General features: G+C 39.0%; 1 protein-coding gene across 1 annotated transcript in view; it reads right to left on the bottom strand.

Moving 5' to 3' along the window:
- Positions 1-13087, bottom strand: part of CUNH12orf56 (chromosome unknown C12orf56 homolog) — a 105566-nt gene that overhangs the window by 35546 nt on the left and 56933 nt on the right. Inside the window, exon 6 of the mRNA XM_012557003.2 lies at positions 7671-7744. Within this exon, the coding sequence (XP_012412457.2) occupies positions 7671-7744 (74 nt within the window). The remainder of the gene's footprint in view (positions 1-7670; positions 7745-13087) is intronic.

Raw genomic sequence — 13087 nt, 5'->3', positions numbered from 1 at the left:
GGCCCTTGTCACTGGACTGCTGTACCTGGTTACAGCAGTCCATGGTGCATTCAGTATTCTTTGCGAGCACCACAATTTAAAGGCATCAATTCTTCTTCGGTCTTCCTTATTCATCATCCAGCTTCTGCATGCAAATTAGAAAATTGAAAACACCATGGCTTGGGTTAGGCGCAAGTTAGTCTTCAAGGTGACATCTTTGCTTTTTAAAACTTTAAAGAGGTCTTTTGCAGCAGATTTGCCCAGTGCTGTGCATCTTTTGATTTCTTGACAGCTGCTTCCATGGGTGTTGATTGTGGATCCAAGTAAAATGAAATCCTTGACAACTTCAATCTTTCCTCCATTTATCATTATTTATCATTTGCTTATTGGTCCAGTTATGAGGATTTTTGTTTTCTTTATGTTAAGGTATAATCCATATTGAAGGCTGTAGTCTTTGATCTTCATCAGTAAGTGCTTCAAGTCTTCTTCACTTGCAGCAACCAAGGTTATGTCATCTGCATAACACAGGTTGTTAACAAGTCTTCCTCCAATCCTGATGCCCCGTTCTTTTTCACATAGTCCAGTTTCTCAGATTATTTGCTCAGCAGACAGACTGAATAAGTATGGTGAAAGGATACAGCCCTGACTCACACCTTTCCTGACTTTAAACCATGCAGTATCCTCTTGTTTTGTTCCAATGATTGCCTTTTGATCCATGTACAGGTTCCTCATGAGCACAATTAAGTGTTCTGGAATTCCCATTCTTCTAGGTATAAGCTTTGAGATCCCACTTCCTCACACATCCACTTCTAATTACTACTACATTTGATTTCAAAAATAACTTTATAAAATTCAGCTACTTTCTGAGAACTATAGGAACAGGAGAAATGTAGTTTTCACAAATGAGCTTAGAAAAGCAAAAGTTCAGATACAACATAATATCAGCAGAATTATTTTGAAATTGATTTTCCAGTTTTTTTTGTTTTTTCCATTAGGAGTCAGCAATTTGCTAAGATCTGAGAAACCATTTTAATTCTCCTGGAATTCAGATTTCTGGGTCCTTGGAGTTGGGGTGACCCACCCAGGCCATATGCCCTTGAGAGTCCTTTTGAACCTTGAGCCTTTAAGGCACTGGTTTTCCTGGAGTCATCTTCAGGTCATACAATAGCCTATTAAGCAGCTTAGCAGAGGCTGTTTTGCCTTGAGCATTGGGCTCTTTTGGGGAATTAATCTATGTGCAGCCAGTTTCAAGAAGCAGCAACTCCAGTGTCTTGACTGGAAGCTGTTTTAGGATATACGGAATGTCCTTAATGACTCTTTTTACAACTGACTGACCATGAAGCCCTGCATCTGCTCTGAGAAACCAACATGAAAGGAATTTACAATGACCCTCAGAGACTACCCTACCCGGACCTGCCTATATAACCTGCTTTCACTATCCCCTCTTCGGAGCACCTTCCTGATATCTTTGGGTTGACCCTGCCCAATTCAAATTGTATCTACGCACAGTAAATATATTCTGTTACACTAATTTCTGGTATTTCTCTGCACATTTAGGTTTTTAACAGATCCATAACAGAAACAGTTTTTACTCTTTTGTCACCTATTATAATAGATGATGATACCAAACTAAATTTTTCATAAAGGCTAAAAAAAAAGAAACTTTATAGGAAAAAAGCACACTAATCTCTTCATACTAAAAATCAATTCATATATAAATTGAGGTCTCAGATACATCATAAATTCAAGAAAGACTAGGCATTCCATATTTCTACAGATAAGTTATCTATAATCACAACTTATTTGAACATTCAGAGAATATTTGCTTTTATGTGCGGGGCAAACTTCCTTTGCCTAATTTAAATAAGAAAAAGTATTTGAATCAGATAATCACATGGTCTACTGTACCGGGAATGACAAATTGAAGAGGAATGGCATCACATTCATCATCAAAAAGAACATTTCAAGATCTATCCTAAAGTACAACCCAAATACAAGGAAGACCAGTTAATACAACTATCATTCAAATTTATGCACCAACCACTAAGGCCAAAAATGAAGAAACTGAATATCAACTTCTGCAGCCTGAAACTGATCAAACATGCAATCAAGATGCAGTGATAATTACTGGTGATTGGATGGGAACCTTGGAAACAAAGAAGAAGGATTGATAGTTGGAAAATATGGCCTTGGTGATAGAAAAGATGCTGGAAATCACATGATAGAATTTTGAAAGACCAACAACTTCTTCATTGCCAATACCTTTTTTCACTAACATAAATGATGACTGTACATGTGGACCTCACTGGATGGAGTACAAAGGAATCAGATCTACTACATCTGTGGAAAGAGACGACAAAGCAGCTCAATATCATCAATCAGAACAAGGTCAGGAGCCAACTGCAGAACAGACCATTAACTGCTCATATGCAAGTTCAAGTTGAAGCTGAAAAAAATTAAAACAAGTCCATGAGAGCCAAAGTATGTCCTTGCATATATCCCACCTGAATTTAGAGACCATCTCAAGAATAGATTTTACACATTGAACACTAATGACCGAAGACCAGACAAGTTGTGGGATGACATCAAGGACATTATACATGAAGAAAGCAAAAGGTCATTAAAAAGACAGGAAAGAAAGAAAAGATCAAAATGGATGTCAGAAGAGACTCTAAAACTTGCTCTTGAAAATAGAGTAGCTGAAGCCAAAGGAAGAAATGATGAAGTACAAGAGTTGAACAGAAGATTTCAAAGCGCTGCTCAAGCAGACTAAGTATTATAATAAAATGTGCAAAGATATGGAGTTAGAAAACCAAAAGGGAAGACTACAACATGCTTGGCATTTCTCAAGCTGAAAGAACTGAAGAAAAAATTAAAGCCTCAAGTTGCAATATTGAAAGATTCTAGGGGCAAAATACTGAACGACACAGGAAGCATCAAAAGCAGATGAAAGAATACACAGAATCACTGTACCAAAAAGAATTGGTTGACATTCAACCATTTCAGGAGGTAGCATATGATCAAGAACCAAGGGTATTGAAGGAAGAAGTCCAAGAGGACGTGGAATGAGGAGTACCATTGCTGATGTCAGATGGATCTTGGCTGAAAGCAGAGAATACCAGAAAGATGTTTAACTATGTTTCTATTGACTATACAAAGGCATTCGATTGTGTGGATCATAACAAATTATGGATAACACTGTGAAGAATGGGAATTCCAGTACACTTAACTGTGCTCATGCAGAACCTGTACATAGAGCAAGAGGGAGTTGTTGAAACAGAACAAGGGGATACTGTGTGGCTTAAATCCAAAGACGTGTGCGTCAGGGTTGTATCCTTTCACCATACTTATTCAATTTATATGCTGAGCAAATCATCCAAGAAGCTGGACTACAAGGAGAAGAAGGGGGCATCAGGATTGGAGAAAGACTCATTAACAACCTGTGTTATGCAGATGACGCAACCCTGCTTGATGAAAACAAAGAGGATGTGAAGCACTTACTGATGAAGATCAAAGACCACAGCCTTCAGTATGGATTACACCTCAATATAAAGAAAACAAAAATCCTCACAACTGGACAAATAAGCAACATCATGATAAATGGAAAAAATATTGAAGCTGCAAAGGATTTCATTTCACTTGGATCCACAATCAACGCCCACAGAAGCAGCAGTCAAGAAATCAAACAATGTATTGCATTGGGCAAATTGGCTGCAAAAGACCTCTTCAAAGTATTAAAAAGCAAAGATGTCACTTTGAGGACTAAGGTGCACCTGACACAAGCCATGGGATTTTCAATCACCTCATATGCATGTGAAAGCTGGACAATGAATAAGGAAGGCCGAAGAAGAATTGATGCCTTTGAATTATGGTGTTGGCAAAGAATACTGAACATAATATGAACTTCCAGAATAATGAACAAATCTGTCTTGGAAGACGTGCAGCCAGAATGCTCTTTGGAAGCGAGGATGGCGAGACTTTGCCTCGTGTGCTTTGGACATGTTATCAGGACGGACCGGTCCTTGGAAAAGTATATCATACTTGGTAAAGTAGAGGGTCAGCAAAAAAGAGGAAGACCCTCAATGAGATGGAATGCTGCAACAGTGGACTCAAGAATGGCAACGATTGTGAGGATGGCACAGGACCAGGCAGTGTTTTGTTCTGTTGTACATGGGGTCGCTGTGCACCTAACAACAACATAGTGCTAGAAAACTCCATTATACAATTTAGAAATAAATGGGAAATATATATTAATATAACAAATACTCCATATTTTCATCAGGTAGAAAACATGACTTCACCAAAATAATGTCGCCGGAAAGATTACTGATCTAATGATAAGCTCTATTTTTTCTGTATTTTTTCATCTTTGCAGACATTTAATATAAATAACATCTTACTTTACATAATGCTTTACAGCTGAAAAAAGGCTTTAACATACATTATCTCAGAAGCGCTGTGTATTATGTTCAGAATGGTCAGGTCAAAGAACTGTCACACTTGTGACAAAGAGTTCTAACTTGAAAACCCAACGGGTGTATTATTACTTTTAAACTGAAGGCAGCTTGCAGGCAGAGATCATTTCTTAGGTATCACTTGGTCCCTTACAGTGCATTTTAAATCACTGCATTCAGGAATCTACTTAGCAAGAAGTATGCTTTTCCTGAGACAAGATAGTGTCAGAATTCTTTCTTGCCTTCAGGGATAAATTTCAAGCTACAGCTATACAAAGTTAAAAAAAACCAAACCCATTGCCGACAGAGTAGAACTGCCCTGTAGGGTTTCCAAGGAGTGGCTGGTGGATTTGAACCGCTGACCTCTTGGTTAGCAGCCGAGCTCTTAACCACTGCAATTTAGAGTTTGTTTTATTACACAACTAGCTTTAAAATCACTTTAAAATAAATAAAATCACCCCTACTTACTTCAGAATGCATCTTTAAGTAAAAGAAACATGTTCTTACAAAATCATCATTATGATACCCAACAAAATTATCAATAGTTTTTGGTTTTTTCTAGTATCCAGTCCATATTCAAATGTCCTCTATTGTCTTTAAAACGTATTTTTATTTATGGTTTGTTAAAATCAAGTACTTGTTATATTTGCTTAGGTGCTTAAGCCTTTTTAAAACTTTCATTATGGAAATTTTCAAACATACACAACAATGGAGAAAATAATATAAGGAATCCCCATGTATCCATCACCTAGCTTCGATAATTTTCAACATTGTGTCAATCTTGTGAACATTTTGCCAATATCTTATACACACACGCACACACAAACACACTTTTAAGTCAGTTTCAATTTAATTGTTTTACCAAAGATTCTTCACAGGTGGTGCTTTATATTTGACATTACATTAAATGAGGCACACAAAGTCTGATTGTCCCATTTTAGTGATGCTAAGTTCCATCAATGGATTTAGTAATTTGCATCACAATCCCTCCATTTTGAAGTTCCACTTCACCTTTGTCTAATGGTTTCATTGAGGATTACTCCATGAATCTATTATTTCATTAGAGGTTGCAAAGCGGTAATTCTCGAATTCTATTAAGTCTTCCCAATTTATGAACTAGAATGCTGTTAAAAGGAATTCGCCATCTTCAACTGGGGCTATTTGGCTACCCTGAAGTTCAGTTCATACAGGAAAGACAGGCTAAATGCTTACTTGTTTTCTTTTGTTTGCCAATCTACAGAGTAAAGATTTGGTGTCGTATTTACCTCTAATGGAGTTCAACGAGTTTGTATTTCTTTGTGTGTGCTGGGGGAGGGGGGACAGGGCACTTTCTATGCTGTATCATTATGCACGTCTGAATTTTTATGTAATCATTGTATTTCAGTCATCTCATTCATTATTTTTCTAATGCTCAAGTTGTCTCGTTATTGGCCATCGGGAGCCCCTTCATGTGGGCTCCTGTGTCCTTTAGTTAGGGCCCTGTTAGTCTTTGCTTTCTGGCATAACAAGCTGCTTCAAGCTCATTTTGTATATTTCCTGGCCCAGACTTAGATTCAGCCATTCCCTAAAGGTAAAGTGGGAAATGAATATGCGTTTTTTAAAATTAACTTACTCTTAGCTCATTTACTGCACTTTCCATAACCCCCAGTATGCATCAATATCATAAATTTCTCAAAACTTAACCCATGACTAACTTCAAATCAAAACTGCTGGCACTGCTAATTCACTGAGTGCTTACTATGTGTAAAGCACGGTTTTAAGAAGATAAAAAAATTAATAAGACCTACTCCTCGCCTCCCAGGGCTCACAATATACAGAAAGAGATAGTCACATCACAAGTAACTACAAGTACTACGCAATATAAGTATGCAAATATACGATGTAAGGCAGACTGTGACAACAGCATAATAAAACTATGATAAAATAAAATCCAGACTGCTTAGCCTCACTCACATATGAGGCCTTGTATGATCTGGTTCCAGCCTCTATTCTACCTCATTTTTTCATTCATTCTATAAAGGCTTAATATGGGGTAGTTCTACTCTGTCCTATAGGTTGCTATGAGTCAGAATCAACTCGATGGCAACTTTTTTTTTTTTTTTTTTTTTTAATGTGCACCAAGTCACAGCCCCTATACTCAAGAAGCATGCTGCATAATAGGGCAGGAAATAATCAAACACAAACTGGTAAGTGCTACAAGACATGTAAGTACTGAATGTTATGGAGGGGCCCATCCTAACTTAGTTTTGAAGGGTCAAGAAAAGATTTTTAGAGGAATGGGTTAAAAAGCTAAGACTTGATGAATTGAAGTTATTGAGGAAGGAGAAGAAGAGTGGAGAGTAGGGTTCCAGAATAGGGGCTACCATAGGTTAGGACTCAGAAGGGAGAGAAACAGGGAGCTTTCTGGGAACTCAGAAAAGTTTACTTGGAGCAGGAGCTTAGGGCAGGAGGTGGGGGAGCACACAATAGTTCAGAATGGAAAGGAGCCCTGGTAGCACAGTGGTTAAGAGTTTGCCTGCTAACCAAAAGGTTGGCAGTTCGAATTCATCATCCGCTCCTTAGAAACCCTATGGGGCAGTTCTACTCTGTCCTATAGGGTTGCTATGAGAGTGGAAAAATAAGACAGATCATGAAGATATCTGCAAGCTGTAAGGGAGCTTAGAGTTTATCTTAAGGGCAATGGGGAGCCATTCAAAGGCTTTAAGGGGGAGAGCTGCATATTCAGATTTGTGCTTTGGAAAGATACTTCTGGTTGCAGTGGAGAATGGACTAGAGAAGGGCAAGAGTAAAGGCAGAAAAGCCAAATTGGAAAATACTGTAGGAGCCCAGAACAGAGATAATTGGGCCTGAACCGGTAGCAGTGGAAAGAAGTAGATGTTATCCGGATATATTAAAGAAGCACAATAAATCATGTGGTGATTGGCTGGATGTGGGGGATGGTGTAGGGGAGAAAAGAGTTAAGGTCGACACTCAGGACTCTGGCTTAGGCAATCTGGGGACAGAGACATCATGCACTGTGTTAGGAAACATAAGCAGAAAGTCAGGTCCAGAAGGAAGATGCTGAGTTCTGTTTTGAATATGCTGAGTTTAAGGTTCCTGTGAGACATACAAAAAGTGATGTTTATTGGGTAATTGGGTTTGCTGAAGGCAGAGAGTTGAGGTAGAGGTATAAATGTGATAGCAACTCATAGAGCTAGGAGAGGCAATGGGAGAGAGAACAATACCATCACTCCTTACCTATATGGCTTTTGACTTCCAATTGCAGAACTGAGCTCACTAGCATATAGGGGATCTTGTAAAAGAGTACCTTTCTGAAAGAGGAAAAAAAAATTGAAACAGTTATCATTTTTGCTTAAAAAAAAATCCCTTCATTTCAAATTTTCATGGACTCCAGACTTTCCGGAGCCGTGGAGGCTGGATGAACTTCTGGAACTATTGCCCTGAGATAATCTTTAAATCTTAAACCAAAAATATCTCTTGAAGTCCTCTTAAAACCAAACTATAGTTTAAGTAGTAAAAAAAGTTTGTCTTGAGCATTATGCTCTTTTAAGAACCATCTATATGGGGTAAAAGTGAAAACAGTAACTCAGATTAGATAAGAACCTTAGTGGGTAGTGGAGCACTGGTGGCACAGTGGTTAAGAGCTTGGCTGCTAACCAGAAGGTTGGCAATTCAAATCTACTATCCGCTCCTTGGAAACCCTATGGGGGCAGTTCTACTCTGTCTTGTAGGGTCACTATGAGTCAGAATCGACTTGAAGGCAATGGATTTGGTTTTGAGTTTAGTGCGTAGTGAGTTTATGTTAATTAGGGGGGAACAAATCAGAAAAGGAGAGTGAAAATGGCTGCACAACTTGAAGAATGAAATCAACATCACTGAATTGTACATGTAGAAACTGTTGAATTGGTGTTGGTTATGCTGTGCATATTCTCAATAACAACAAAATAAATAAATAAATTTTAAAAATCCTTTTATTATAATGAAAAAGCTGAAAATAAATACCCCTTACTTTTAGTCAATTTCACATACCTATTATTTAATCAAGGAGCCCTGGTGGTGCAGTTGTTAAGTGCTCAGCTGCTGACTGAAAGGTCAGCAGTTCGAACCCACCAGAGGCTCTGTTGGAGAAAAGACCTGGCGATCTGCTCCCATAAAGATTACAGCCTAGGAAACCCTATGGGCCAGTTCTGCTCTTGTCCTATAGCGTCCCTATGAGTAGGAATCAACTCGATAGCACACGACAACATTCTTTAATCCCTTCCAAGGGCATGATTTGCTTATCTAAGTCAGTCTGGATTTGCTATTGCCATAGGGAATTTGTTCCTTAATAGTTTAAAAAACATTTTAAGCATAACACGTACTCATTAAAAACTAAAGTTATTGGGGAAAATGAAGAACAGAATTTCAAATTTTCATGGATTCCAGACTTTCTGGAGCCATGGGGGTCTGGATGAACCCCTGAAACTATTGCCCTGAAATAACTTTAAACCTTAAACCAAAAATATCCCCTGAAGTCTTATTAAAATCAAACAATAGTTTAGCTTAACTAGTAAAGAATATCTGCCTTGAGCATTAGGCTTTTTTAAGAACTGTCTATATGGGATCAAACTGACAGCAGCAACTCGAAAGATTAGATAGGAACCTTAGGGGGCAATGAGTTCATGTTAATTGGGAAGGAACAACTTAGAAAAGGAGAGTGAGAATGGTTGCACAACTCAAAGACTATAATCAATGTCACTGAATTATACATGTAGAAACTGTTAAATTGGTGTATGATTTGCTGTGTATATTCTCAACAGCAAAAACAGATTATTTTTAAAAAAATCAAACAGTACAGAAATGTATAAAGTAAATAATAAAAGTTTCTTGTTTTTTCCTTCTCTTTCCATCCCACTATTCAAAACACCTTACTATTAGTTTGCTTTATATCCTTCCAGGCATATAAAATCATATTATTATACGATATGTTTTATATATTTAATACTAACTAGATTATATCACATACATTAATCTAGAACTTGTTTTTTCACTTAATATATGGTGGATGAAGACTGAAGAAGAATTGATGCCTTTGAATTATAGTGTTGGTGAAGAATACTGAATATACCATGGACTGCCAGAAGTCTGTCTTGGGAGAAGTACAGCCAAGCTGTACTTGGAAGCCAGGATGGCAAAACTTTGTCTCCCGTACTGGGAACATATTATCAGGAGGGACCAGTCCCTGGAGAAGGACATCATGTTTGGTAAGATAAAGTGTCAGCGGAAAAGAAGACCCTCAATGAGATGGATTGACACAGTGACTGCAACAATCAGCTAAAACACAGCAACGACTGTGAGGATGGCACAGGACTGGACAGTGTTTCATTCTGTTGTACATAGGGTCACTATGAGTTGGAACTGACTGGCTGGCACCTAACAACAACAACATATGGTGGACAGCTGGCTATGTCTATACATATAGATTTACCTCAATCTATTTAGTGATTACCTAGTATTTCACAGCATAAAGAAAAAAAATGTTGCCATCAGTTCGATTCTGACTCATGGTGACCCTATGTGTTACAGAGTAGAGCTTAGTTCCATAGCGTTTTCTTGGCTGTAATCTTTATGGAAGCAGTTTGCCAGGTCCTTCTTCTGTCGTGCTGCTGAGTAGGTTTGAATTGCCAACCTTTTGATTAGAAGACAAACACAAACTGTTTGCGCCACGCAGGGACATTTTCCATAGCATAGATATACAATAATTTTGTTAACTATTCCCCTATTAATAAAATTCTTCCCTTGTATCTTTACTGTTACCATTTCCATCTATTCTGGGTCCTCAAAACAAACAGACATGCAGTATTGGGCTACTTCTCTAAATAATATTTTATTTCTGTTGAGACTTGGCAAATAAGTCAGAAGGAATTTCTAAAATGTTGCTGAGGAGGCGGGGCCAAGATGGTGCGGTAGTCAGATACTTCCAGTGGTCCCTCTTACAACAAAGACCTGAAAAAACAAGTGAATCAATTACATGACAATCTAAAGCCCTGAACATCAAAGGCAAAGTTGAGGAACTGGACTGAGTGGCAGAGGGAGGGAGAGACAGTTCAGAAGCAGCGAGGAGTTGCCAGACCTGACCCAGTGGGAGCCGGAGCCCTGCAGGCCAGATCAGCTCATGGTGTACAGTGAGGCAAGCAGCAGTGCTCGAGAGGTGTTTTCCACAACAGGAGAGACCCAGTGGCAGAGAGTCTACTTGGCCATCCAGAACCAGTGAGAAGCAGCCCTCGATGGGTGAAAGATAAGTACCATGTGGATCAAAAACACCACCCTTTAGGAAAAACGTCTCTCCCATCTACCTCCCCGCTCCCTGCTCTGCACTGGGTCTGGGACAGCTTCAGTGACTGTTGAGTTCCCTGTGCCGGAAGTAGGATCTGTCACAAGCCCTGAGCCATTCTCCCGGCCTTGGAGAGGGAAAAAATTAACCAACTGGGGAAAAAATAATCTGCCAGCTCCCCTAAGCCAGGAACTCAGGGTAGGCACTGCTCCTTTGCCTAGCACAGGCATAAGGGGTCCACAGATTCTGAGTAACTTTCCCCCTGCATAGACTTCTGTGGGCCCATTTCAACAGTGTAGGCCCTCATTATCACAGTACAACAGGGTATATACCTGAAGTCTAACTTCAACTGTTTCAGCTGTAAAGTGGCAGGTTCATGACATTTGACACTGCTCTGCCCATTAAGCAGGGTTTTCACCTACCCACATCAGTGGCCTGAGGACTGGTGCCTGCACCCACACCACCTAGCCACCTGCAACAAGGGCCCAAGAATAAGTGGTGCTCCCCAGTCTTTACAGCCAACAGCACTGGATGCTCATAGTCCAGCTGCAAATCCCACCTACCTACGTGCTCTAGGGAACAGGGACACGCTTTCCTCCTGGACACTTGGGGGCAGCCATCGGCCCCCTGCCTTGCTCAGCATGTGTCCCCTTGCTGCAGCCAGATGCCTGTGCCTCCACCGATCACCCATGCATGTATAGGACTGTAGGTGAGAGCCTGCACCACACACTTGGTGGTCGACTACGTGGACACAAAAGCTGAACCCATACAGGAGAAGTGGGTGGCCTCCTGGGCTCATACTTAGTGGCAAGTCTGGCCACCTGGTGGCAGGACATTGGAGCTTCAGGGCACCAGTGATCGGGCTAGCTCACATGAGCAGCCTATTTGGGCATATCAAAACAAAACAAGAAGCTAGGACACAGTAAGCAAACATAAAATAAATAAATATAATAACTTATTGATGGCTAGGAGACAACAGTCAGTATCAAATCACATAAACAGGCAGACCATGATGGCTTCAGCAACCTCCCAAAATACAGAATCCAGAAATTTTCTGGAGGAAGAGAATTTCTTGCAATTACCAGAGGCAGAACACAAAAGATGAATATACAGAATTCTTCAAGAGATCAGGAAGGAAATTATGCAAAATGCAGACCAAGCAATAGAGAAACTTAAGAAGATTAGAGAAGAGCATAATGACAAATTTAACAGGCTGCAAGAATCCACAGAGAGACAGCAATCAGAAACCCAGAAGATTAACAATAAAATTTCAGAATTAGACAACTCAATAGAAAGTCATAGGAGCAGAATTGAGGCAATGGAAGTCAGAATTAGTGAGACTGAAGATAAAGCACTTGACAACAACTTATTTAAGGAAAAATCAGATAAAAGGATAAAAAAAAAATGAAGAAACCCTAAGAATTATGTAGGACTCTATCAAGAGGAATAACCTAGGAGTGATTGGAGTACCAAAACAGCAGGGGATGACAGAAAATACTGAGAGAATTGTTGAAGATTTCTTGGCAGAAAACTTCCTTGATATCATGAAAGATGAGAAGATATCTATTCAAGATGCTCATCGAACCCCACATAAGGTAGACCCCAAAAGAAAGTGACCAAGACATATTATAATCAAATTTGCCAAAACCAAACACAGAGAGAATTTGAAGAGCAGCTAGGGATAAACGAAAAGTCATCTACAAAGGAGAGTCAATAAGACTAAGCTCGGACCACTGAGTAGAAACCATGCAGGCAAGAAGGCAATGGGATGACATATATAAAGCCTTGAAGGAAAAAAAACTGCCAGCCAAGAATTATATATCCAGCAAAACTGTCTCTCAAATATGATGGCAAAATTAGGGCATTTCCAGATAAACAGAAGTTTAGGAAATTTGCAAAAACCAAACCAAAATTACAAGAAATATTAAAGGGAGTTCTCCGGTTAGATAATCAATAACATCATATAACAACCCAAGACTAGAATGCAGGACAGAGCAACCAGGTGTCAACCCAGATAGGGAAGTCAGAAAAATAAATCAAAGCTAAAACACTGATAATAGGGAACCAGAGATGTCAATATGTAAAAGTTGACAACAATAAAACAAAAAAGAGGGACTAAAAAATGTAGATATAGATATTTCATATTGACAGGAAGTCAAGGCGATATAAAGAAATAAAAGACTGGTATAAACTTAGAAAAATAGAGATAAATATTAAGGTAACCACAACGGAAACTAACAATCCTACACATTAAAATAAAAAACAAGAAAAACATAAAGACTCAGCAAACACAAAATCAACAACAATGAAAAAGATGAAAAGAAAATATATAAAGAAAAAT

The sequence above is a fragment of the Trichechus manatus genome, unplaced genomic scaffold, assembly GCF_000243295.1.
Source record: "Trichechus manatus latirostris isolate Lorelei unplaced genomic scaffold, TriManLat1.0 scaffold00086, whole genome shotgun sequence".
Taxonomy (NCBI): Eukaryota; Metazoa; Chordata; class Mammalia; order Sirenia; family Trichechidae; genus Trichechus; species Trichechus manatus.
Note: the sequence above shows the minus strand (reverse complement) of the source record. Positions and strands in the feature narration are given on the sequence as shown.